Genomic DNA, 22,933 nt, shown 5'->3' with positions numbered 1-22,933 from the left:
GCAGCAGTGAATTCCACCATTCTGTCTTCCAGGTCACTTATCCGTTCTTCTGCCTCAGTTATTCTGCTATTGATTCCTTCTAGTGTAGTTTTCATTTTAGTTATTGTATTGTTCGTCTCTGTTTGTTTGTTCTTTAATTCTTCTAGGTCTCTGTTAAACATTTCTTACACATTCTCAACCTTTGCCTCCATTCTTTTTCCGAGATCCTGGATCATCTTCACTATCATTATTCTGAATTTTTTATTTTTGGAAGGTTGCCTATCTTCACTTCATTTAGTTGCTTTTCTGGAGTTTTATCTTGTTCCTTGATCTGATGCATAGCCCTCTGTCTTTTCATCTTGTTTATCTTTCTGTGAGTGTGGTTTTTGTTCCACAGGCTGCAGGATTGTAGTTCTTCTTGCTTCTGCTGTCTGCCCTCTGGTGGATGAGGTTATCTAAGAGGCTTGTGCAAGTTTCCTGATGGGAGGGAATGGTGGTGGGTAGAGCTGGGCGTTGCTCTGATGGGCAGAGCTCAGTAAAACTTTAGTCCACTTGACTGCTCATGGGTGGGGCTGGGTTCCCTCGTGTTGGTTGTTTGGCCTGCAGCCACCCAACACTGGAGCCTACCAGGGCTCTATGGTGGGGCTAATGTTGGACTCCAGGAGGGCTCACGCCAAGGAGTATTTCCCAGAACATTTGCTGCCAGTGTCCTTGTCCTCACGGTGAGCCACAGCCATCCCCCACCTCTTCAGGAGACGCTGCAACACTAGCAGGTAGGTCTGGTTCAGTCTCCTATGGGGTCACTGCTCTTTCCCCTTGGTCCCGATGTGCACACTACTTTGTGTGTGCCCTCCAAGAGTGGAGTCTCTGTTTCCCCCAGTCCTGTCCAAGTCCTGCCATCAAATCCCTCTAGCTTTCAAAGTCTGATTCTCTAGGAATTCCTCCTCCCGTTGACAGACCCCCAGATTGGGAAGACTGACCAGGGGCCCAGAACCTTCACTCCAGTGGACTTCTGTGGTATAAGTTTCTCCCGTTTGTGGGTCACCCACCAAGCAGTTATGCGCTTTGATTTTATTGTGATTGCGCTCCTCCTACCATCTCATTGTGGCTTCTCCTTTGTCTTTGGATGTGGGGTATATTTTCTTGTGCGTTCCAGTGTCTTCCTGTCAATGATTATTCAGCAGTTAGTTGTGATTCTGGTGCTCTCACAAGAGGGAGTGAGCACACGTCCTTCTACTCCACCATCTTCAACCTTAGAGCTTCTTTATTTCACCAGCTGGCTGGCATTTTGTTGGCAATTAGCACACATGCAAGGTGCTGCACATACAAATCTCTAGCCCTCTTGATATCCCCCAGTCACTGGCATTTCATTTTCATAGAAAAGGAAGCTGGGGTTGGGAGAGATTAAGTCTCACCCAGGATGACCACGGTCCTTGGCTGGGCTGTGGGAATCCTTGGATGGATAGCCTGCATTCTCACCACTCATCTGGGGTGTGATGACGGCAGAAAAGGCCACACTTACCTTGTGCTGCCTTGTCTGTGTCACCATTTTGCCTGGAACTAGTTTGGGCCACAAGGAACAAGGAATGACTTAGTTTCTCACTGAACCTTACATGGCAGGACTCCTGGATTGTAAGAAAGGAAGCCTTCTGCATATTCAGAAACAGAGAAAGAAGAGGAAAGACAGGCACACAAAAGCAGATGTGGGGCTACGAATGCAGGGTCTTCAGATTTTACCCAGACTTCTCTGTGTCTTATAAAATAATGTTTTTTCTAAAGTCATCTCTGTTTAATTGCAACCACTTCCACCATCATTATTCAGCATCTATATTAAAAATGACTTACTACAGTTTTCTCTAAAAATCACTTCCAGCTCTAATGCTCAGGGGCTCCGTGATTCTCTATTAAGTGGTTTTGTTTTCAGTGGTCTAAGTTGTGCATATATGTTGTTTTCTACCCAGATCATGACATCTTTGGGGTACAAGCTTGTCTGTTATTGCACTCACATCTTCCTAGGTGCCCTGTGCCACTTTCTGGGCACACGATAGGTGCCTAATTGAGAGTTGGAAAAACTTGAAGCTAAGTACTTTGCTTCGGGTGACAGTGTCCTAATTTTCCAGCAGATGGCAATCTCTCTACATGAATGGTGCCACTTGGACCACTAAAAACAGGGACTACCTTGAGGATGAACCCTAAAAAAGCCTGCACTGTCCAGACTTTAATGAGAATTTAAGTATTTTTGAATCCAGTTCTAGAAACATTTACCCCTGTTTATAAATAGTAATACTGAATATTTTCAGAGAAGGACAGAACTTAAAAATTAGTGGGATCTGTAAAAAATCTCAAGAATTTGGCAAGAAATTCTGGTGTGTTTTCATAACTATAAGCATATGCATATTGGTCTTGTATTTTTCACCCTCCAGTATGTTTCATTTCCACAAACATAAGCACTTCCCTTTTAAAACTTTTAAAAATAATACTTTGGAATGAAATGTGGGCTATAGTTTGCCCAAATGGATTCAGTTTGCTTCCTTAGTTGCTGTCCTCCAGGAAGCTGAAGATCCGATTGAACCCAGATTTCAGGAGAGGAGAGAGAAGACTCAGCTGATGGCACTGGCCTTCAGAACAGTCTGTAGAGAGGGTCCCTTCTGCAGAAAAGTGATCTGAGCGCTCCCTAAGGGTCCAGAAAATTCCAAGGAAACAAGGGATCAAGGGTGGGGTGAATGGTGAGGGGATTAGTCCCTGGTTCTCCTTAGAAATGCCTTAAAATGGTAACAAAATTGTAATGCATCCAAGAAAGTTACACCCTCAGGAACGTGGATAGTAACCATATGTCTTCTGTTTCTCCTACAGTGTGAACACCCGTCTGGCACATAAGGCAGCCTCAGTGAGTTCTTAAGTGATTTTATTCCTCCCGGAAGAAATCTGCCTGACTTGGGTTCGGCAGAGGTTTGCAACCCCAGGATGATGCCACTCCCTATGGCTTACTCCTTTGCCTATCCAGTCCCTGGATCACTGAGAGGCAATATGACGCTCAGATATATATAAAGATGGGCTAAACTTCATAAAGGCTCGTTAGAGAGGCATCTGCACTGTGTGTCTTTGTCTGTCTCTGGCATCCGTATGCATTGCTTTGCCTTCCACTTACAAAGCATCTCCCATCTGATGTTTTCCCACTGCACCCGTGGTGTGGGTGGGCTCAGGGCTGAAGTAGAAGAGATGGGGGAAGAGCCCAGGAGCAGGGGAGGCATGCAAGTGTGCAGGGCCCCCCCAAGGGGCTACTGGGAACTCCTGCTGAATGAATTCACTGTCCTCTGGGCTCTCCTTCCACCCTGATACCCTCAAACTCAAGGGACTGCCAAGAGCCCATCAGATTATGTCTTTGAGCAACCACATCAATTATTTCTCCATTCGGATGCCTAGAATGGGTGGTCCATGTGTCAGCTGATTGGTTACATAGTATCATTGTGATTATTAAAATCCTGAATCAATTCCCAAATCAGTACATTTGTCTTCCTATTATAAGTGCCGTTATCTTTTGTATTTTATTTTTTATTTTTTGCTGTACACGGGCCTCTTGTATTTTTTCTTCTCCTCTTCCATTCTATCCACATTGCAAAGGTTGAAAATGGAATCAAGCATTTAAAGTCATCAGCATCATACAACACACCGAGTTAATTAATTGTGTGGTGGGTTAAAGTTCCTCCACCAGCCACGCATCCTTAATTTATATCTTAGTTCTATGTTTTTGTTTCCTTTTTTTGGCCGTGCTGTGCGGCATGCAGGATCTTAGTTCCCTGACCAAGTATTGAACCCACGCTCCCTGCACTGGAAGCGTGGAGTCTTAACCACTGGACCGCTAGGGAAGCCCCTGTAGAGAGGTTTATGGTTGATCAGACTTTCAGAAGAAATGAAATAAAGAAACTGGTTTCATGAAACTTACATCAGTGATCATCTTCCCTCGGGTCTTATTTCTCTCTCTGTGGTTGGCCCGTTTCTGTTTCTGCTGCAAAACTCTTTCCCTGGTGGTGCGATACTCCAGTGCAAACTCACTGATGATCCTACAGAACTTGTTTATGTTCACTTCCCGAATCGCATAAGGTGGGTGACCCATAAAGAGCAGAAAGGAGTGGAACCTGCAGTGAAGAAACAACGGTGGCAAGGGCTTGAGGTTTAAGGAACAAAAATCAGCTGCCTGCAAACTTTCAGTAAAAAATCAATCAGCCAAAGACACTGCTCTTCATTCTTGGGGCTCTGAGGTTGAAGAATGAAAATGCAACCAGAAATCAAGTTCAACTCACTTTCTCACTGACAAAGGTGGTGGGATTTCAGGAGATTAATTACCTTTTCTTCGTGCTTATCTGTGTTTTAATGTCTTTTAAAACTGGGGTGTAAAACTTTTTTTTTTATAAATTTATTTATTTATTTATTTTTGGCTACAATGGGTCTTCATTACTGCACACAGGCTTTCTCTAGTTGTAGTGAGTGCAGGCTACTCTTCATTGCAGTGTGCGGGCTTCTCCTTGCAGTGGCTTCTCTTGTTGCGAAGCACAGGCTCTAGGTGCATGGGCTTCAGTATTTGTGACTCGCGGGCTCTAGAGCACAGGCTCAGTAGTTGCGGCGCACGGGCTTAGTTGCTCTGTGACATGTGGGATCTTTCCGGACCAGGGCTCGAACCCATGTCCCCTGCATTGGCAGGCGTTTTCTTAACCACTGCGCCACCAGGAAAGTCCCAAAACTGGTGTGTAACACTTTTACAAGAAAAATGATAAAGTACTATTTTAAGAAAAATATTGCATAGTTTCTAGATCATCTGAAAACTGAATAAGGGATAAAGAAATGTTGCTTAGCAATTTTTTGGGAACCCACTTTAATGAATACGTGGAATTGACATGAACATATTTTGAATAACATGTTAATTCGTGACTTATAAAAAGATGCTTAAAGTAAATATTTTGAAATATTTTCTTGCAATATTATATGCAATCTTAATTTAATTAGGACACAACAAACAAGCAGCCCTAAATCAATTTATTTCAGCTATTTAGTATATAAATTAAAAATTACTGGATTCTATCTACTTAAAACTTTTGGAAAAGAAATTAAATGAACAAAGAAGTTCCCAATTTTTAGGTATTAAGGAAATGAGAAAGAAGATAGTAGGAGACAGAGGATAATTTTTATGTTGAATAAACAGTATTATATAACTGACACCATTAATTGTATAAAAAAACTTTTCTGATCACTCTTATTTGTAGGGGTTTGGTTTATTTTTCAAGTGAAGGACAGTGGCTTATTCTTTTTGTGAAAAATACTAAAGGAAAGCATATGACATGCATTTAAAGGGGGATAAAAAATGCTGTTTAAAACCAAAAATGCTAGCTAAAACTATAAAACTCAGAAGAAAACATAAAGTATAACTTTTCATGAGTTTGGATTAGAAAATGATTTCTTAGATATGATACCAAAAGCATAAGCACCCAAAGAAAAAAAATAAACTGGACTTCATCAAAATCAAAAACTTTTGTGCTTCAAAGGATACTCTCAAGATTGAAAAGACAACCCAAAGAATGGGAGAAAATATTTGCAAATCACGTCTGATAAGGGGTTTGTATCCAGAATATATACATAAATCTTACTACTCAACACTAAAAAGACAAATAAAAATGGACAAAAGATTTGAACAGACCTTTCCAAAAAGATTATTGGCAAACAGCTAATAAGTAAATGAAAAGATGCTCAACACCATTAGTCATTAGGGGAATGCAAATCAAAACCACATTCAGACACCACTTCACAATCACTACAATGGCTGTAGTAAAAAAGACAGACAATAACAAGTGTTGATGAGGAAGTAGAGAAATTGAAACCCTCACACAGTACTGGTGGGAACACAAAATGGTTCAGCTGTGGTTGAAAAGACACAGTTCTAAAGAGTTAAACACAGAGTTAACCTATGACCTAGCAAGTTCATTCCTATACATTTACTCAAAAGAAATGAAACTATGGGTCCACACAAAACCTACACAAATTCCATGGCAGCATCATTCACAATAGCCAAAAAGTGGAAACGACCCAAATGTCCATCAACAGATGAATAAACAATATGTGGTGTATCCACACAAAACTGGCCCCGCTACCTCTCTGACCTCATTGCCTAGGACGCCAGACACACAGGACTCCTGGTGATTCCTTGAACAAGCCCACCTCAGGGCCTCAGGCCCCCAGTGTGGTGTGTAGGGGACCCTCGGGGGACACAGCTGAGCTGAGAGCCTGCAGGGACTCTAAGGAGGGGCGGGGTGGCCACTCCACTGGGAGGACCACAGGCCCTAACAAGGCATCCAGTGCTAGCTCTTCCCTACGCCCAGAACATTCTTGCCACAGACAGCTGCCTGGATGGCTCTCTTACCCCACAAGTCTCTGCCCAAATATCACCTCCTCAGAGAAGCCTCCCCTAACTGCCCTGCATAAAACAGCATGTCCTTATCACTCCCTATCCCATTTACACTCTTAATTTTTCTTCCTGGCTCTTATTACTGCCTGATATTATATACTGGAGATATGGCATGATATTATATATATTAGGATAGGATAGTGTAATATACACATGCATTGCCACTTATCACTACTCAAGATCTGTGTGTAAGAGGAATCAAGGCAGGATCAATCAGCCCACAGCTGGGTCCTCTTTTATACATAAGTACTACTCAAGATTCCTTATCCTCTGCTTTCCAGAACATTGTTTTTATCTAGAGGGGATCCAATCTTAACATATAAGTTGGAGATATGATTCAAGTACAGTAAGTCCCCTACACACAAACCTTCAAGTTGCTTTCAAAGATGCGAACATGCGTGCCAGCCCCTGTATGCAGGCTGTTGTACTGTACTATTGTACTTTTCAAGGTACTGTACTGTAGGATTAAGAGTGTTTTCTTTGTTTTTGTGTTTGTTTTTTATGTATGTATTATTTGTGTGAAAAGTATTATAAGCCTATTACGGTACAGTACTATATAGCCGATTGTGTTAGTTGGGTACCGAGGCTAACGTTGTTGGACTTAACGAACAAACTGGACTTAGGAATGCACACTCGGAACGGAACTCATTTGTGTGTAGGGGACTTACTGTATATATTTTGTAAACAGGGGAGTAATAAGCAGCAAGTAAAATTCACACCTGAAAAAAGATTCAGATGTACCTTTGAAAGGAAAGAAACTGTGGCATTCCTTCAGAAGAATAAAGTGGGTATGCCTTTAAGGGAGTAAAACATTTCTGGGATTTTTGTTAGTTGAGTTTGTAACTTTAATAACACATGACAAGAAGGTCTTACGGTTATGGAGGGGCTGGTTCCCCTCATCAGTGTCGTGAGGCACGAGCCAAACATCTGTGATATGTTCCACCTTCCGCCCTTTTCCTCATGTGTGCCACTGAGTAGGGTGTCTGGCCCGGAGGGGTGGATTTGGGGGCACCGGGGGGAAGCCAGTGTGGGTGTTCGCTTGTTTTCCACCTGTCTCTCCCCGAGGAATGCCAGGTCCTTGCTGTAGTTCTCCGTGCCTCTCAGGAAGGCATTTCTCCCCACTCTCACCTGGTCCCCTCTGCAGTGCCTGCCACGGTGTAACTGCAGCCCAGTGACTCCATGGGAATTGGCAAGTCAGTTTGTACATCCAGAGTGGGACTGGCTCTCACTGCAGCAACGCAAAAGGGCAGGTTACTCTGCAGGTTTGGACATCCAGAACAAGATGTTCTTAGCCAGGCAACAGTTTGAAAGTCAGGTTTTGCCTAAAGAGAATTGTCTAAGTTCTTTTTTCTGCTCCTTTATTAAGAGGGGTCACTAGAGTCACTAAGCGGGGGTGGGGGGGCGTCAGACAGGAAAGGGAGCTGGAAGCACCTGCCCCCGTTAGCTCCATGACAGAGGGGAGCAAAGAAGGTGGGCGGCCAGATGGGTGTCCAATAATGAGCATCAGGGATCCAGGTCACACAAGAGCAACCAGCATCTGGGCAACCAGGTTACCAGGGAGAAAAGGACAATCAGAGCAAACACCATATGCATAACATACATATTCGCACATGCCATATATATACACACACACATACACATACACACACAGACACACACACACACACACACACACACACACACACACACACTAGCTTAAGGAACAGATATATCACCAAGCTGAGTCTTAAACTGTCTGGGATAAGATGGTTACTGTGACCAGGCATAATAACTTTACAAGACTTTCATAAAACTGCTCCAGTTTCCTGCCATTACAAATGGAAACTGTTTGTTTATTTGAGTAGTTTTAAGTTGGAAATTGCTTGTATCATACAAAGCCTGGAGGGCCAAAGCAGCTTACACTCTCTGTCTCCCCTTTTTAGCCATGTTAAAAGCAGGGTGTACTTTGCTTGTAGTAAGAAATTTGACAAAATCTCTGATAAGATCCTCCTACCCCGAAGGCAGCTGTGAGGTCCAGATGAAGTACAGGGAGGGGGATTTACAGTTGAACAACTAAATTCCAAAAGTACTGAGTAATGGTTAGTTGTCAACCTGGAGGGAAGATTCTGTTCCTTATTCCTATCCAGTCTAACATTTAAAGACTACCCTCACCACCCCCCGCCCAGAAAAGTCTGGATCAAGACCCAGGAGGTGTGATCACCCAAAGAGCACGTGACACAAGCTGAGAGAGGGCTCACAGGCAGACAAGAGAATGAGGTGTTTTAAAAGTTCTGTATGGGTTCAAGAAAGGTGAAGGAAGGAAGGAAAGACAGAGTACGGGGCAGGGGGGAAGAGACAAAAGTAATAAAAAATGTGAAATGTACAGGGATAAATGAAAATACCATACATTTGTTTAAAAATAATAATAAAGTACTCAAGCACAAGAGTGGGAGTGGGCTTGAAGAGCAGTTCTCTGGGGAACGCCTGTGGTTTAGATGACCCCAAGGGAGGGCTCCCTTAACAGAATTGCAAGGAGGCCTGTTTCAGAGGGTCTGTTATCAGAGCACCTGCTCCAGGGAAACCGCAGCCTGTAGGCCTGAACATTTGCTCACCAAGGCGCAAGGCCCAGCACACAGCACGCAGACCCAGACACCAGGGTGAGGGACCGGCAACCATGTTCTGTGACAAGACAAAGGGGAAGAAAGTGGGGGATGCCTAGTAGGAAATGGCTTGACCTGGGGAGTTGGAAGACCTAGTCCTGGTGCTGCCACCACTTACAAGGGAGACGGCCCCGGACAGCCATGGAGCTGTCCCAGACCCCAGCCAGCCTCCTTGTAGTCAGGCAAGGCCTGACACATCACTGCTGTGTCTCCCAGGGTCCTCATGGATCCTGGGACTTGAAGGAAGGCTGATCCAGAGGATGGGACCCATGGTGGGACCCAGGCTGTCTCTAGGAGGGCTGCAGCACGGAGCAGCCATCCGAGAATCGGTGAGAGAAAGGTCTCAGAAGGCAGGCTGTGCTTGATATGAGGAAGGAACCTTCCTAACAAGTCAAGCTGCCTTCCAAGGATGTGTACTTTCTGCAGGCAGAACTGTTCAGGCAGATGCAAAGATGCAGGGGCCAACTTGCCAGAGATCTTACAGATGCAATTCCTGATCGAGTAGGATTTGTGGATGACAGCATCTGTGAGATTCCTTCCCATCTCAAGATTCAACGGCATCATATTATTGGTGTGTGTGTGTGTGTGTGTGTGTGTGTTTGAGAAAAATTAAGCGCTCATGAAACAAAAAAGTCCATAAAAGGTGCACTTACTATGTACCAAGAATTTACAGGACGATGTTAGTAAATTTAACCTTCAGATCTTGGTTTGCAGAATATCTTCAACATGCCGTTTTACTGATGTTTGCATAAGCTCCTCAATCCACTCACCTGTTAATTATTCTTCTATGGACAATCTTTAAAATTATAATTCTCTCTGCACAGTCTTTTAGGAACTCTGACATTCGTTGTTTTAAAACTGGTTTCATTTCATGTTTTGCAATTGCCTTGAGGTGATCCCATGAAGCTTTGCATCGTCTCTCCATCTGACATAAATTATCCTGAAGTTGATCAAAGTCAACCTGAAAATCGGAGAGAGAACATTACCAAATGCAATGAAATAACCGGACATCAACCTGACCCAGGAAACGGAACTGCCTCTGGGAAGAAACAAACATCAAAACCCAATTTACATCTTGAAATACAAACATATTTATGGCCTAAAAATTATCCACATGTCTTGACATCAAATTATTTAGTGATAAAACTTCTCCAAATGAACTCAATGCAGTGTCACCTTTTTTTTTTTTTTTTGCCGTATTTGGAAAGAAATCTTAAGAAAGTCTTTGGGAACTGTAAATTAAAACAGGATATCAAGGAATCTAGTACAAGATGAACTGAGCAGATATCTCATAAAATTTTTCAGAGCTCTCTTTTTCTTTAGATATTTCACTTGAGGTTGGAGGAATGCACCATAGTCCTACACGGATGGCCTTGATATGCTGGGGCCAGTTAAGGGGCAGCCAGAGCTTCCCTTCACCATGATCATTTTTACATTGTGGGACAAATTACTTTATTTATCCATTCATTCTCTCATTCAAACAACACTCAGGGAAAAACTAGTGCATGCCGGTCCCCCTCCCAGGTATGAAGAAGACAAAGATCAATGCGGAAAGAGACCAACATGCTGTTCCCAAGGAGGCTCATAGTACAGACAGGTGGTCACCGAGCTCTGAGCATGTACAGAACCCACCAGGCCTCTGTGTCTGGGTGAGTATCGGGGTGTGTGGTCCATCCCATCTGCCAGCAGATGCAAACCACGTGTACAAAGAACGGATGTGACAGAACATTCACTTTGCTCTTCAGGGAAGTGGGACCAATTTGGATTGACTAAAGTGGACTGAGATGAAGCTTTCTAAAAGAATGCTTTGATAGAATTTCTAGACTAAAAATTATGGGAATCAGAGAGTTAGCCGTGAAATAATACACTTGAGGGTATTTAATGGAGGGAGATGTGAGATAGGGGAAAGAAACTGAAAAGACTAGGAGGGGAGGAAGAAATAGCTAAATTGGTGAGCTGAAGGGAGGGGACTGAGGTGGATGGAGAGTGAGAGATGGTGGGAAAGGGTGAGAGCCTGGCAAACAAAGGTCAGGAGGAGAAAGAGAAGGTGGGGAGAGGTAAGCCGCCATCGCTTAGATGCTGTGACTGTGGTCACCAGAGCAAGGCTTGGAGGCGAGTGCCCAAGGGGACTGGCTGGAGTGACCTCAGACCTCCAGCTCCGCCCTGAGAAAGACAATGGAGGAGGCCAAGTCAACAAAAGTTGAATCCGTGAGAAGATCTGTCACCAAACAGGATGAAGGTACGCTGAGCATAGGAGATGCCCAAGGGGCCAGGCAAGACTTCACACGTCCTGGATTTCTTGGGTGCTATGGTGCCAAAACCAGAAGGCAAGTTGAGGCAGAGGCTGGGGATTCAGGTAAGCGGCGAGCACTGTGGAACTTTGAGAAAAATAATTTGCCTGAAAACAAAGGAATTCTGGATCCAGATTAGAAAAGCTCCATTTTCCTATGATACGATGGAGCTGAGAAAAAATCTGGCATCTACCTGAAAGAAAACGGAATGCAGGTTTCGAAAAGAAGGACTGAATATTTCAAAGAATAAGTCTAGAAAGGGTTCCAGATGGTCTGGGATTGACACATAATATCTAAGAGGTCTAGGAGATTTGATGCCAATTGTAACAGGTCTAATCATAGCTTCGCCACCTGTCCTCATTTGCATCTAGCAGCAACCTTGATCCGCAATGTCTGTAATAACTTTAATAAGCGTAGTAACTTCAGTTCAGCTCAGAATGTACTGAGCAGCTTGGTACAGTCTAACCAGGTGACGCCTGTCCAGCACTGCAGTGGACACAGGCGGTCGGGCAGAAACCACGTTAGAGATGGTTTTCAGGGAAGAGAATCCACTGTGAGCCTTTAAAGGTAGTGGCAGAAAAAAGTGACCTCACTGCCAATGGAAACCAGGTGGAGAGCCTTTGACCGGAAGGTGTTTGAGGGTAGAGCTTAAGGTAGCACCTTTTGAGGAGACCTAGAAGGCTGCCTCAGCTGGCTGTCTCCTGGGGCTGACGAAACCACCATGATCTGAGTCTTCACAGTTACTTCATGGCCTCAGATTCTGTAACTGGCCCCACTTCACGGGGGAGAAACTGTTGCACAGAAAGGTTAAGGAACTTGTGAGAGGCCACACAGCGGGTTAGTGGTAGAGCTGGGATTTGAACCCACATCTCTCTGGCTCCAGAGTCTAAGTTCTCAACCGTCATGCCTTAAGCCTAGGTTTGTCCCTAAAAAATTCCACCCCAGGGAGAGAGCTGGTCTGGCCTTCTGTTGTGAGAAGGAAGTCCTCACCAGGAAGCCCTCTCCTGAGGACTGCTCCACATGGGCCACCTTCCGTGTGTAGGAGGACACGGAACCGTGCTGTGAGGTAGTCAAGTCTTATCAAGTTAGTCTGGGGTGGAGCGGGCCAACTCAGGGACGAGAGCCAGGGCTGCAGAAGGGATGGGGCAGGGAAAACACACAGTATGAGTAGCCTGGTGCTTTAACAGCAAATTCTTTGACACTCAGTCCTTCAGAATGTAAAGCCTAAAATCCTTCCCCTTGAATGTGAGCCAGCTTTAGTGACCTGGTTCTAACGAATAGAATGTAAAAGCTAGGTCATAAATGGGGAAGAGCTTCTGCCCGGAGCTCCTGTGTGCTCTGTCTCAGACCACATATTTGGGGAAAGACCATCTGCGAAGTCATGAGGACATTCAAGGAGCCCTGGGAGAGCCCGACCTGGGAAGGAACTGAGTCCTCTCTCTAAGAACTAACAGATGAGAGAGCCACCATGGGAAAAACTTCCCAGCCCCAGTCGAGCCTTCGATGACTGCAGCCTCAGCTGACATGTTGACTGAAACCCCAGGAGAGAACCTGAGACAGAACCACTCATGAAATAATGTTTCCTATTGCCAAAATTCATATGTTGAAGTCCCAACTCCCAGTACCTCAGAATGTGTCCTCATCGGGAAATAGGGTCATTATAGATGTAATTAAGTTAGGATGAGGTTGCAATGGAGTAGGGTGGATCCCGATCCAATATGACTGGTATCCTTATAAGAAGGGGAAATCTGGACATAGACACACAAGGAGAACACCATGTGAAGATGAAGGCAGAGATGGGGGTTATTTCCAGCAAACCACCAGAAGCCAGGAGAGAGACATGGCACAGATTTCTCTCTCAAGAGAAACTGACCTGGCCAACATCTTGATCTCAGACTCCTGGCCTCCATAACTGGGGAACAAATTATTTCTGTTTTTCTAAGCTACCTAGTTCGTGATACTTTGTTACAACAACCCTAGGAAACTAATACATTATCCTGAGCCACTAGCTTCTGGAGTGATTTGTCACACAGCTGTAGATAACTAATACATGCGGGTAAAAATGTAAGGAAGAAGAGCCTGCACGGTCACCTGCCTCCACTCCTGGAGCCGGGGGTCAAGTCAGTGATCACACTTCACTGTCGCTCTCTGAAAGCTAACGTGACCTGTCAGCACTCTGCACAAGCCTGTGAGTCCCCCCCCGCCGCCGCTGCCCCTCTAGGAGCAGCCAGAGCTATGCCCACCTCCACTCATTTCCACCAGCCCCTGGTGGGACAGTTTTCTTCCAGATGCCAAAGTAACCTGCTCTTCGTGGGTTGCAGTGAGGACACCCAAAGTGACACACCAGGGGACGGAATGAAGGCAGCTGGGGCTGGGGGTCCTTGAAGCTGATTTTGTACCTGTCTACACATAAGAGCCCCTCAAAGCCCCCCAGAACTTTGGGAGTAAAGGCTAAGAAGTGGTGGTAGATGCCCTCTTGGCGTCCTGTTGTAAGTCACATGGACCTGGGTCAACAGTCATCCTTCGTAATTGCCGAGGTTAATGGGGAGAAGCTGCCTGCAGGTCTGGCTTGTGTTGCCAGTCTTTAGGCAAGGAAAGGCCTGATACTGAGGGGGCCCAGGGCAGTCACTGGGGGCCAGCCTGGTGTCAGGGCCCCTAGGCCAGGGCGACTTTCATCAAAAGCAGGCTCCACCCAGCAGAAGGCCCTGGAAAGAACAAAGGACTACTGATTTGTAAAAAGGGAACTGATTCGTTCTGGAAACAGGACCAAATGAAGGGGATCCAGAAGCCCTGTCTCAAGAATTATAGGCAGACTCTATCTCAAGAATTATTACTAATAAAGTGTCTTCTGAGAAGGTGCTCATGGGGCACCTAGAAGACCCCCGTTGGGACACTCAGAAGGGCTTTTGGAACACTGAAGTAATATTTCTAAAGACTTCAGAACAGTGCCTGGCACAGAGTACATACAGAGAGAGCGCCTGTGAAACAGAAAAGTCTGTCCACTCTCAGAGCTGCAGGATCGCTGGCCTTGCCTGTTTCTGCCTCAAGGCAGGGCCACCGTCAGGCTGGCTCAGGGCGCCCAGCTCAGTGGATCTGGCAGCTGCTGGCCTGAGACAGGTGAAGGAGGGTCCCAGGCCCCCGGTCCCCACAAGCCAGCTCTGTGGGAGAAGGCAGAGAGAGGGAAAGCTCCCTGAAGGGGAACCTAGCAAAGCCCTTGCCCCACTCTGCCCACCACAGTCTCTCCTATGTTCATCGCTAGATTCCAATGTGTCTCAGAGCTAAACGTTGTTCTGCTTTCAGCTCCCCAGCCAGGTTGTATTTCTGGGAGTTTCTTCCACACTGACCTGGCCCTACTGAAGCCCATCCCTGTGAGTTCCCTGTTGCTTCCAAGACCCTCACATCTCCCAGTTCTGTTGTGTTTGGGATCCCTCTGGGGTTGTTTGGCCCCAGGGATGCTCCTGCAGCGGGGCAGCTGGCTATCCAGCTCTTACAACTAAGCCATAAGCTCATGAAGATTTTAACTCTGCACTCAGTTTAAGAGTTTGCAGCTGAGGGGCAATGCTCTACGCTGATTATAGCCCTATAAAACTGTTCCCTCGGTGTAAGATCATAGGCAGGGCCAATCTGTAGGGGTCAGCGGGCCAGGCGTGCCCTCAGTTTCCTGGCTCCGCACCTCACTGCAGGGTCCTATGGAAGTTTGAGGAGGAGGCCAATTGCATCTTGTGCACATTTTTGCCCACCTAAAACCAGCTGGGTGATTTCACTGCTCTGGAGAAGCCAGCCTGGTGAGTAACGCAGCTGAACAGGGGACGCCAGGGTTAGGACTGACTGGGATGGCAGGCTTGCTTCACATACCTCAGCAGGAAAGAATCTGACAGAGAACCAGAGATGGGAAAATGATCTCAAAAGTCCATTAGACATGGCACGAGACGAGTTTTATTCACAAACTCTAGAGCAGGGGGTGCAAGCATTACTTGGGCGTTTTAGTTAACAGAGCCTGTGCTCCGCAGAGATGACTGATGCAGAGCCAGCCTCTGGGGACAGGCTCGCCCGCTCTTCCGAGCCCCGGACATACCTTGGCTGACCTGGTGACGGCCCCAATCTCTGAGTACAGATCAGAGCTGTCCGGGAAGTTTTCCACCACCATGGTGCACACGTGGTGGAGAAGGGACTGCTTGTGCACGGTGTCTTTGACTTCTGGAACCTTCTCGAGGTAGCTTAACTCAAACGCTTTGGCCTGTTTGGGGAACATTCAATAAAAGACAGGAAGAACAAGTTTCACGCAGGTTCTCAGAAAGGTCCAAATGGTTTCAGAATCAATGCTGTCTTGAAGGAGCCCAATATTCAGTTCCTCTGTGAGCGAAGCATCTCAGGCCACACGCTCCATCATCCTTAGCTGATTCCACACGGACCAGCCACCCTGAGAGCAAAATGAGCCTCCAGCCCTTTCCCACCACACCCATCATCCACGGACTATCCCAGGGCTCTGCTCCTAAATCAGGGTGCCGGGATGGGGCGAAGGGGGCGGGGTCTCTGCCATGTAGGTATCTACAACTTCCCTAATCCCTTCCCTGCTGCTTTTCTACTTCCTGGCCGAAGAGAGACCATTAAAACAAACAAAAAGAAGTTTGTTTATAATGTGTATGAGTACAAATATTTAAGTGATAAGCTCAGGGGAAAAAAGGGAAAAAGAAAAAAACAGGGTAGAAGAAAATAGCTCCAAAGTCAATTTTGGGAGGAGCCAAGCTTCACAAGGAATAAAGTGCTTATTTTTCTAAGTTTTCTTATTTATAGCAAGATACAGGCTTGAATAAATAGGCCCTGATATTTTAAGGACAAAACTTCTAGATTTTCACCAAAAAACACAAAAACTGTTTGTTCAATTGTGCTTTGGAGGACCAGAGGTACGACCTCCACTGGCAAGTGAAGGGCAGGGATTTTGTGAAGAAAGCGATGGGAAAGACTTACATTAGTTCCATTTAGAAAGTTCCCAATGGCTAAGAGAGTAGACAGGATAAAGCCCAAGGTTTTATTGTTCTCCAACTGGTCTATTCCTTCCTTCAGGTCCAAAAGTGGTTCTGCCACTTCCTTTCAATTAAAAAAAAGTTAGAAGAAGGTGATAGAGAGCGTAAATTTTGGTTTTACTTTGTTCTTTTTAATTTTTGTACAAGGTCATTACCAGTGGAATTCTCCCAGTATAAGGCAATCCCATGTGATGGGCACATGCTCCCAGGTATGGAAAAGAGCAGAAGGGCAGCAGGAGAAAGTCTAGCCCCAAAGTCTCCTCAGTGCAGACCAACTGGGTACCTGTGGCTCACAGGAGCTTGGTTGGGTGACATCTGCTCTGTCATCCCCTGTTCCTGCCCATCTCCCAAGTTCAAGCAGGACCCTCAGGTTATACTCTCCTCCCATTCTCTCTTCTGACCATGGTTGATGTCTATGAAACTCTTCACCTGCAGGTTCCTTCAGCATCGGAACCAGTCTTCCTCTTTGCCTTTCTCCTCCCAGGCAGGTGACACTGGAAACTGTGGCCTCATTGTCCCTGGACCCAGGTCTCCTAACCTCCCCTCTAGGCACTCTGTGGCTGGCCACCTCTTGGCCTGGGTTACTTTCTAGAAGGTCATCATCCTCATTACGCCAACTTTCTTCAAAACTCCCACTCTCTCAGGTGTCTAGCCTGCCCTGTGGCCTCATGGCCTCAGTCTCCCCTTCCCTCTGTCTGGTCGTTCTGTAACCACCCCCCACCTCAGCGTCCTCACTGAGGCTCTCCCCACGCATGGACCCCAAAGCCAGAAGCTTCAGCTGCATTCTCTTCAGCCTTGCTTCTGCTAGGCAGGCCCTCCCAGCCCCTGGCCAAGGCTGACTCGATGACCTGTTTTCTCCCTGAAGTTACCTCACTTTTCTCCAGAAAATCATCTGAACATGCTGACTAGTTCTGCAACCACGTCACCCTAGCAGTTCTAGGCTTCTTCAGCCCTGCCTGATTCTCGAATAGAGTCAAATATAGCAGTTTCCTCCTGAAGCAGCCTTAGCCCACTGCTACCTGCCTGGCCCTCAGAAAGGACCGTGCTCCCTCCCTTGCGGAAAGAGGAAGACCACACATCTTCTCCACTTCCTCTGGGCACTTACTCTCAGTCAAGCTCACCTCCAGCTCACCATCCCTCCCTCCCTTGTCCTCTCCATGGTTCCTTCTTCTCAGCCTGCAAAAAAGACTCACCTCTCGCCCATCCGGAGAGGACACCTGCTTCTTCTACTTTCTACTCGGGATGAGTGTTCCCATGCCTTCACTTTCCTTCTACTCTCCTCTCAACCTCTTGAAATCTGTTCATCTCAGATTTTCTACTGTGATACTCTCTCAAAGGGACCCAGTGACCTGCTGGTTGCCACAGTCAATGGCAGTGAGGTGACCATCATCAGCTAGAAGGATTGCAAGTCACTTCCCATATTGTGTCTTTCTGTACTGTCTAAATTTTCTACAATGAGCATATAGAGTCAGAAAAACATTTGATAGTTTTTTTGTTTTTTTTAAACAGTCAAGTATCTGAGGCTGGTGCCAGACAGACACTTTAGAATCAGCCCTCACTGGTAGGCTGCACATCACTCGGTGTAGACACGACCCCATCACGATCAAACCTGCACCCTTCAAACCCTGTCTCAGGAATGATACTTCACTATGTTCACCGTTAAAAAAATGAACATTCTCAACTCTGGGGACATAGGACTGGCTGCCTCTCTTCCTAAGTGCTTACCTTTTCTGTAGTTTCATAATCCATTTTGAACGCCCAGAGGTGGAGCCGAGCTGAGAGCTCGCTGATGGAGCACAGTGTAAGGAGGAACTGCTCTGCACTGCCCAGGGGCACCTCAGGGTTGGCCAGCTGCGCTTCCTGGATTTTCTGCTTCTCTTCTTCAGTGGGAATCATGGTTAGAATTTTCTGGAAAGATGGAATGATACAGTATATTCTTAGTGATGGACCCCTCGATGTTTCCAAATTCATATGGTAACTTCCCAACCAGGTAGTAGAGATGTTCTGCTGTCAGTGCTCTTATCATATACAGCTGCTATATACCAAATAAACTTTAGAGTGTAAAAGCCCTACGTAGCATCTAAATTTACATTCATTTGTTTTAACATTCTTTCTCTTTCTTTAAATCTCCAGTTCCATAAGCAACTTGCCCTAAATTTCCTGGTCTTGTACATGAAGGACATTCTAGGCAAGAAAGGGATGGGGGCGTGAGAGAAAGGTGAAAGAATAAGATAGAAGATTAGAGAACAGCTCCCTGTTCCCTAAGAAATAGAGTAAAATGTGTGAAGCATATAATCTTCTCACAGATTAATTTAAGAGCTTACAAAAATAAATCATTTACCAAGAGCTCAGACTAACTTTTGTACATGGGCCATATTATAACTTTCATTGTTTTAAATATTTCAAGTATATTTCAAATTTTATATAGAAATGAAAACATCTTAACATCAGGCTCAGCTCAAGTCTGACTGAGGAAAAAATGATGGTGGTACTTATAAAGAGCAATACTTACCTACTAATGGAAAGAGTATCACTTTCTGCTTTTATTTGTTTCTGGTAAAAGTCAATTGCGCAAGGCAGAGGGAGCAAACAGGCATCAGAAGGACTCTTATAATTTCAAATTCCTTAGTGATTACATTTTAAAAGAAGGTAAAAATTCCCATCACGTGACATTTAACATACAACATTACGAAAGAGGAGGTGTCATTATTTTTCTCTCATTTATCAAATGAGAGTATCAAAGCAAAGAAATATACATTGTGCCATACTTTTCGGTAACTTACGTTAATTCATTAATTCTAAGTGGCTTTGGTTACTGCTCTACAATAGCAACCATCTGGATAAAGTGTGGGAAGGAGTTCCGGTTCTGGGGGAGATAGATAGAGTAAGCAATACTCTGTCTGTCCCACTAAATGCAACTATACACCCTGGACAGCAGGCATGGAGCAGGTACTTGAAGACTTTTAAAAAAAGAAATAGTGGTAGGTGGATTGAGGAAGAAGACCAGAACTGAAAGTTCAACTGAACTGGTAATGAGTTTACCATTTTTCCTCTGGTATTCCCTAGCCTGGGCTCAGGTAGCCCAAAAATCTGGAAGAGGGTATCGGGTGCAGACAGAGAGAACGCCAGGGGAGCCCTCTAGTTCTGACTCGAGGTGTGGGAAAGGGCCTCCTAGCGGTGGCAGCAAGGTTGGCAGGTCCTAAAACTCAGATGAAGTGAACATTCCTCTCCAGTCAGTGGAGCTGTGTTCCCAAGAGATGGGGCAAACCCCTTATGCTTTTCTTTTCTATCTTCTCTCTGCTTGGCCCCAGACATGGGCACAGTCATAGCAAGTGCATGGTAAAGTGAGGTAACTAAAGACCTAGCTTTCACTGGAGGACTAAAAAGGAAGGCCCCAGAAAACCAGAAAGCAGTGGGGAGGTCATGAAACATGAAGAGCCTGCAAAGCAAGGGCACAAAGCTGTTTAAGAACTTCTGAGCTTCTCCTTGAGCTGTTCATGTATGAATCTGACCTTCAAAAGCACATTAAAGACTTTGAGACCTGAACTGCTCTTTGAAAACTTTGAAAACTGAGCTGACGCTGGAACAACAGTCCACAGGTGGGTCAGAATCTGTGGCTTGAACTCCAACAAGTGATGGAACAATTCTTAATTCTTTTTATGAAACCAGAATGACCATGATACAAAAACCAGACAAAGTTAATCTAGTCGAGAAAAGAAAACTACATGCCAATACCCTGATGAATCAGATGCAAAAATCCTTAACAAAATATTTTAAAGTATATAAATAAATGCCAATATATTAAGATATATAAATCTATTGCTATATTTCATATAGCAATATATTTTAAAATAGCCACAAGGTTGGTTCAATATGAAAAAAAATTAATCAATGCAATTAATCTACCTGATTAACAGTGTGAACAAGAAAATTCACACAGTCATTTCAATTGACTCAAAAAAGTTTTGATAAAATTCAATTTCCATTCATGACAAAAAAATCTCAGCAACCCAGTAATAGAAGGCATTTCCCCCACCTGATAAGATACATTTATTAAAAAAAAAACCTACAGCTCATTTCATACTTAATGGTGACAGAGAGAATGCTTTCCTTGTAAGAATGGGAACAAGACAGGGCGTCCACTCTCACCATTCCTATTTAACATTGTGTGGAAATCCTAGCCAGGTATATAAAATTTTAAAAATACATACAGATTGGAAAGGAAAAGATAAAACTCTTCCTATCACAGATGGTATAATTGTCTACATAGGAAATTTTGAGGCATCTACAAAAAACTTATGAAACAATGAGTTAAACAATGTTGCATAATATAAGGTCAATATACAAAAAAATCCATTTTATTTCTATATATTACTAAGGAGCAATTACAAACTGAAATTTTTAAAAAATGCTGTTTACAATGAAATACTTAGGTATGAATTTAACAAAGCATGTGTAGGATCTGCATTTGGAAAGTAGAAAATGCTGATGAAAGCAATCTAACCGTCTAAAGACGATCTAAGTGAAGAGAGAAGGAACAGTGTTCACAGACGGAAGGACTCAACATAGTCAAGATGTTAGTCTTCCCAAAATTGATGTATAAATTTAACTCAATTCCAATCAAAATACCGTGATTTTTTTGTGGATATAGACAAGCTGATTCTAAAAATTATATGGCAAGGCAGAGGACCAAAACAGTCAAACCAAAATAATTTTGAAAAAGAATACCCTTGGAGGAGTCATACCACTTGACTTTAAGATCTACAATAAAGCTGCGGTATTAAGACAGTGTGGCATGGGCTGAATGATAGATACAGTGGGACAAAACGGGGCACCCGGAAATAGACTACACAAATATGGCCCAGTGATTCTGACAAAGGTATGAAGGCAGTTCAGTGGACAAATGGTAGTGTTTTCAACAAATGGTGTTGGATGGACCAACTGGAATCCATATGTAAAAAGTGAACCTCAACTTAAACCTTCCACCTTCTACATAAGTTAACACAAAGGGGATCATAGATCTACAAGTAAGAAGCAACACTACAAAACTTTTAGAAGGAAACACAGGAGAAAATTTTTGTGACACAGGTTATGCAGTGAACCCCTAGACATGATACAAAAAAAGAATAGGTTGATAAATTAAACTTCATCCAAATTAAACGTTTTTTCTCTGTGAAAGACACTGTTAAGAGAATGAAGAGACAAGTTACAGTTCCTCAAAAGATTAAACATAGAGTTATCACATGACCCAGCAATTCCATTTGTATTTACCCTAGAAAAATTAAAACAGTATTCACACAAAAACTTGTACATGAGTATTTGTAGTAGCTTTATTCATAACTGCTGTGAACTGGACCAAGCTAAATATTCTTCAACGGGTGGATATTTATATCTACAAACAGCCAGTGGTACATCCCTACAACGCGATGATACTCAGCAATAAAAAGGGACCAACTGTAGATACAAACTGCGACTTGGATGAATCTCAGAGGCATCGATCATGCTGAGTGAAAGAAGCCAATCTCAAAAGGTTACTCGCTGTATGATTCCTTGTGTATGACATTCTCGGAAAGACAAAACCATAGTGATGAGAATCAATCAGTCATTAACAGGGGCTAGGGGTGGGTTAAGGGTGTGACTAGAAAGGGACAGCACAAGAGCTTTTTGGGGAGATGGGACTGCTTTGAATTTTTGACTACAGTGGTCATTGCATGAATTTATATATGTTTTAAAACTCAATAGACCTGGACCCCCTCCAAAAGTCAACTTTACTCTATATTAATTAAAAAAAAAAGTCAAAATAAAAGACTGGACACTTGACACCAGAATCAGCAAATATGCAGATATCTACATGATTGTGCCTTAGGATGTATCTGGGTGGGGTAGTAGTTGTCCTAGGCTTCTGAAAGTGTTATCAGGGAGGGCTGTCTCAGGAGTTTATCAGAAGCCAGTGATGACAAACTGTATTGAAGACCTGTTTTGGGCTGTGGTCAGAGTGAGGTCACAGGTGGTGAGCCCTAGATACCTCTTCTTCCAACATCCTCTTCATCACGACCCCAAACACAGATTATGTGGGTGGAATGGAGCACTGGGGAGACGTTCAGTGACGATCCTCCTTGTTCTCCCACAGGCTGATGCTACTGATTCCACCTGTCCACACAGATGGCATTTAAAAAGGACCAAAACAATCCAAGCAGATGTCACTTCTTCCAAAACACCCAGCATTTGAACTCAACTGGTTTTCAAAAGAAAAACTTAAGTAAGAATTTGTATTTTAATTTTCTTAATGCTCAAATTGTTTTAAGCATGTACAAGAATTCCGAAATATAAAGTTGTCAACGCTTTTCCCCCTTCCTCAGAAGGCATTTTCCTGGGATGATTTTTGTTTGCTTTTTTCCTTTGGGAAAGTAATCAAACACTCTTTTGTTTTTCCTTTCTCTAATTTAAACCATTTGTTCACTACTGAAGATTTATGAGGTTACCATCTGCCAGTTTATTTTACTTATTTTTTACACATCACTGACAATAAAAATAGCCGTAAGACGG

At 44.2% G+C, this 22,933-nt stretch overlaps 1 protein-coding gene across 1 annotated transcript in view; it reads right to left on the bottom strand.

Moving 5' to 3' along the window:
- The window catches only part of FHOD3 (formin homology 2 domain containing 3), a 493,214-nt gene that overhangs the window by 27,018 nt on the left and 443,263 nt on the right, over positions 1 to 22,933 (bottom strand). The window contains exons 17-21 of the mRNA XM_060029530.1: positions 18,113 to 18,295; positions 16,332 to 16,451; positions 15,439 to 15,600; positions 9,843 to 10,033; positions 3,923 to 4,115 (exon numbers count right to left, since the gene is read on the bottom strand). Of these exons, the coding sequence (XP_059885513.1) occupies positions 3,923 to 4,115; positions 9,843 to 10,033; positions 15,439 to 15,600; positions 16,332 to 16,451; positions 18,113 to 18,295 (849 nt within the window). The remainder of the gene's footprint in view (positions 1 to 3,922; positions 4,116 to 9,842; positions 10,034 to 15,438; positions 15,601 to 16,331; positions 16,452 to 18,112; positions 18,296 to 22,933) is intronic.

Source organism: Delphinus delphis, chromosome 13 (genome assembly GCF_949987515.2).
Source record: "Delphinus delphis chromosome 13, mDelDel1.2, whole genome shotgun sequence".
NCBI lineage: Eukaryota > Metazoa > Chordata > Mammalia > Artiodactyla > Delphinidae > Delphinus > Delphinus delphis.
Note: the sequence above shows the minus strand (reverse complement) of the source record. Positions and strands in the feature narration are given on the sequence as shown.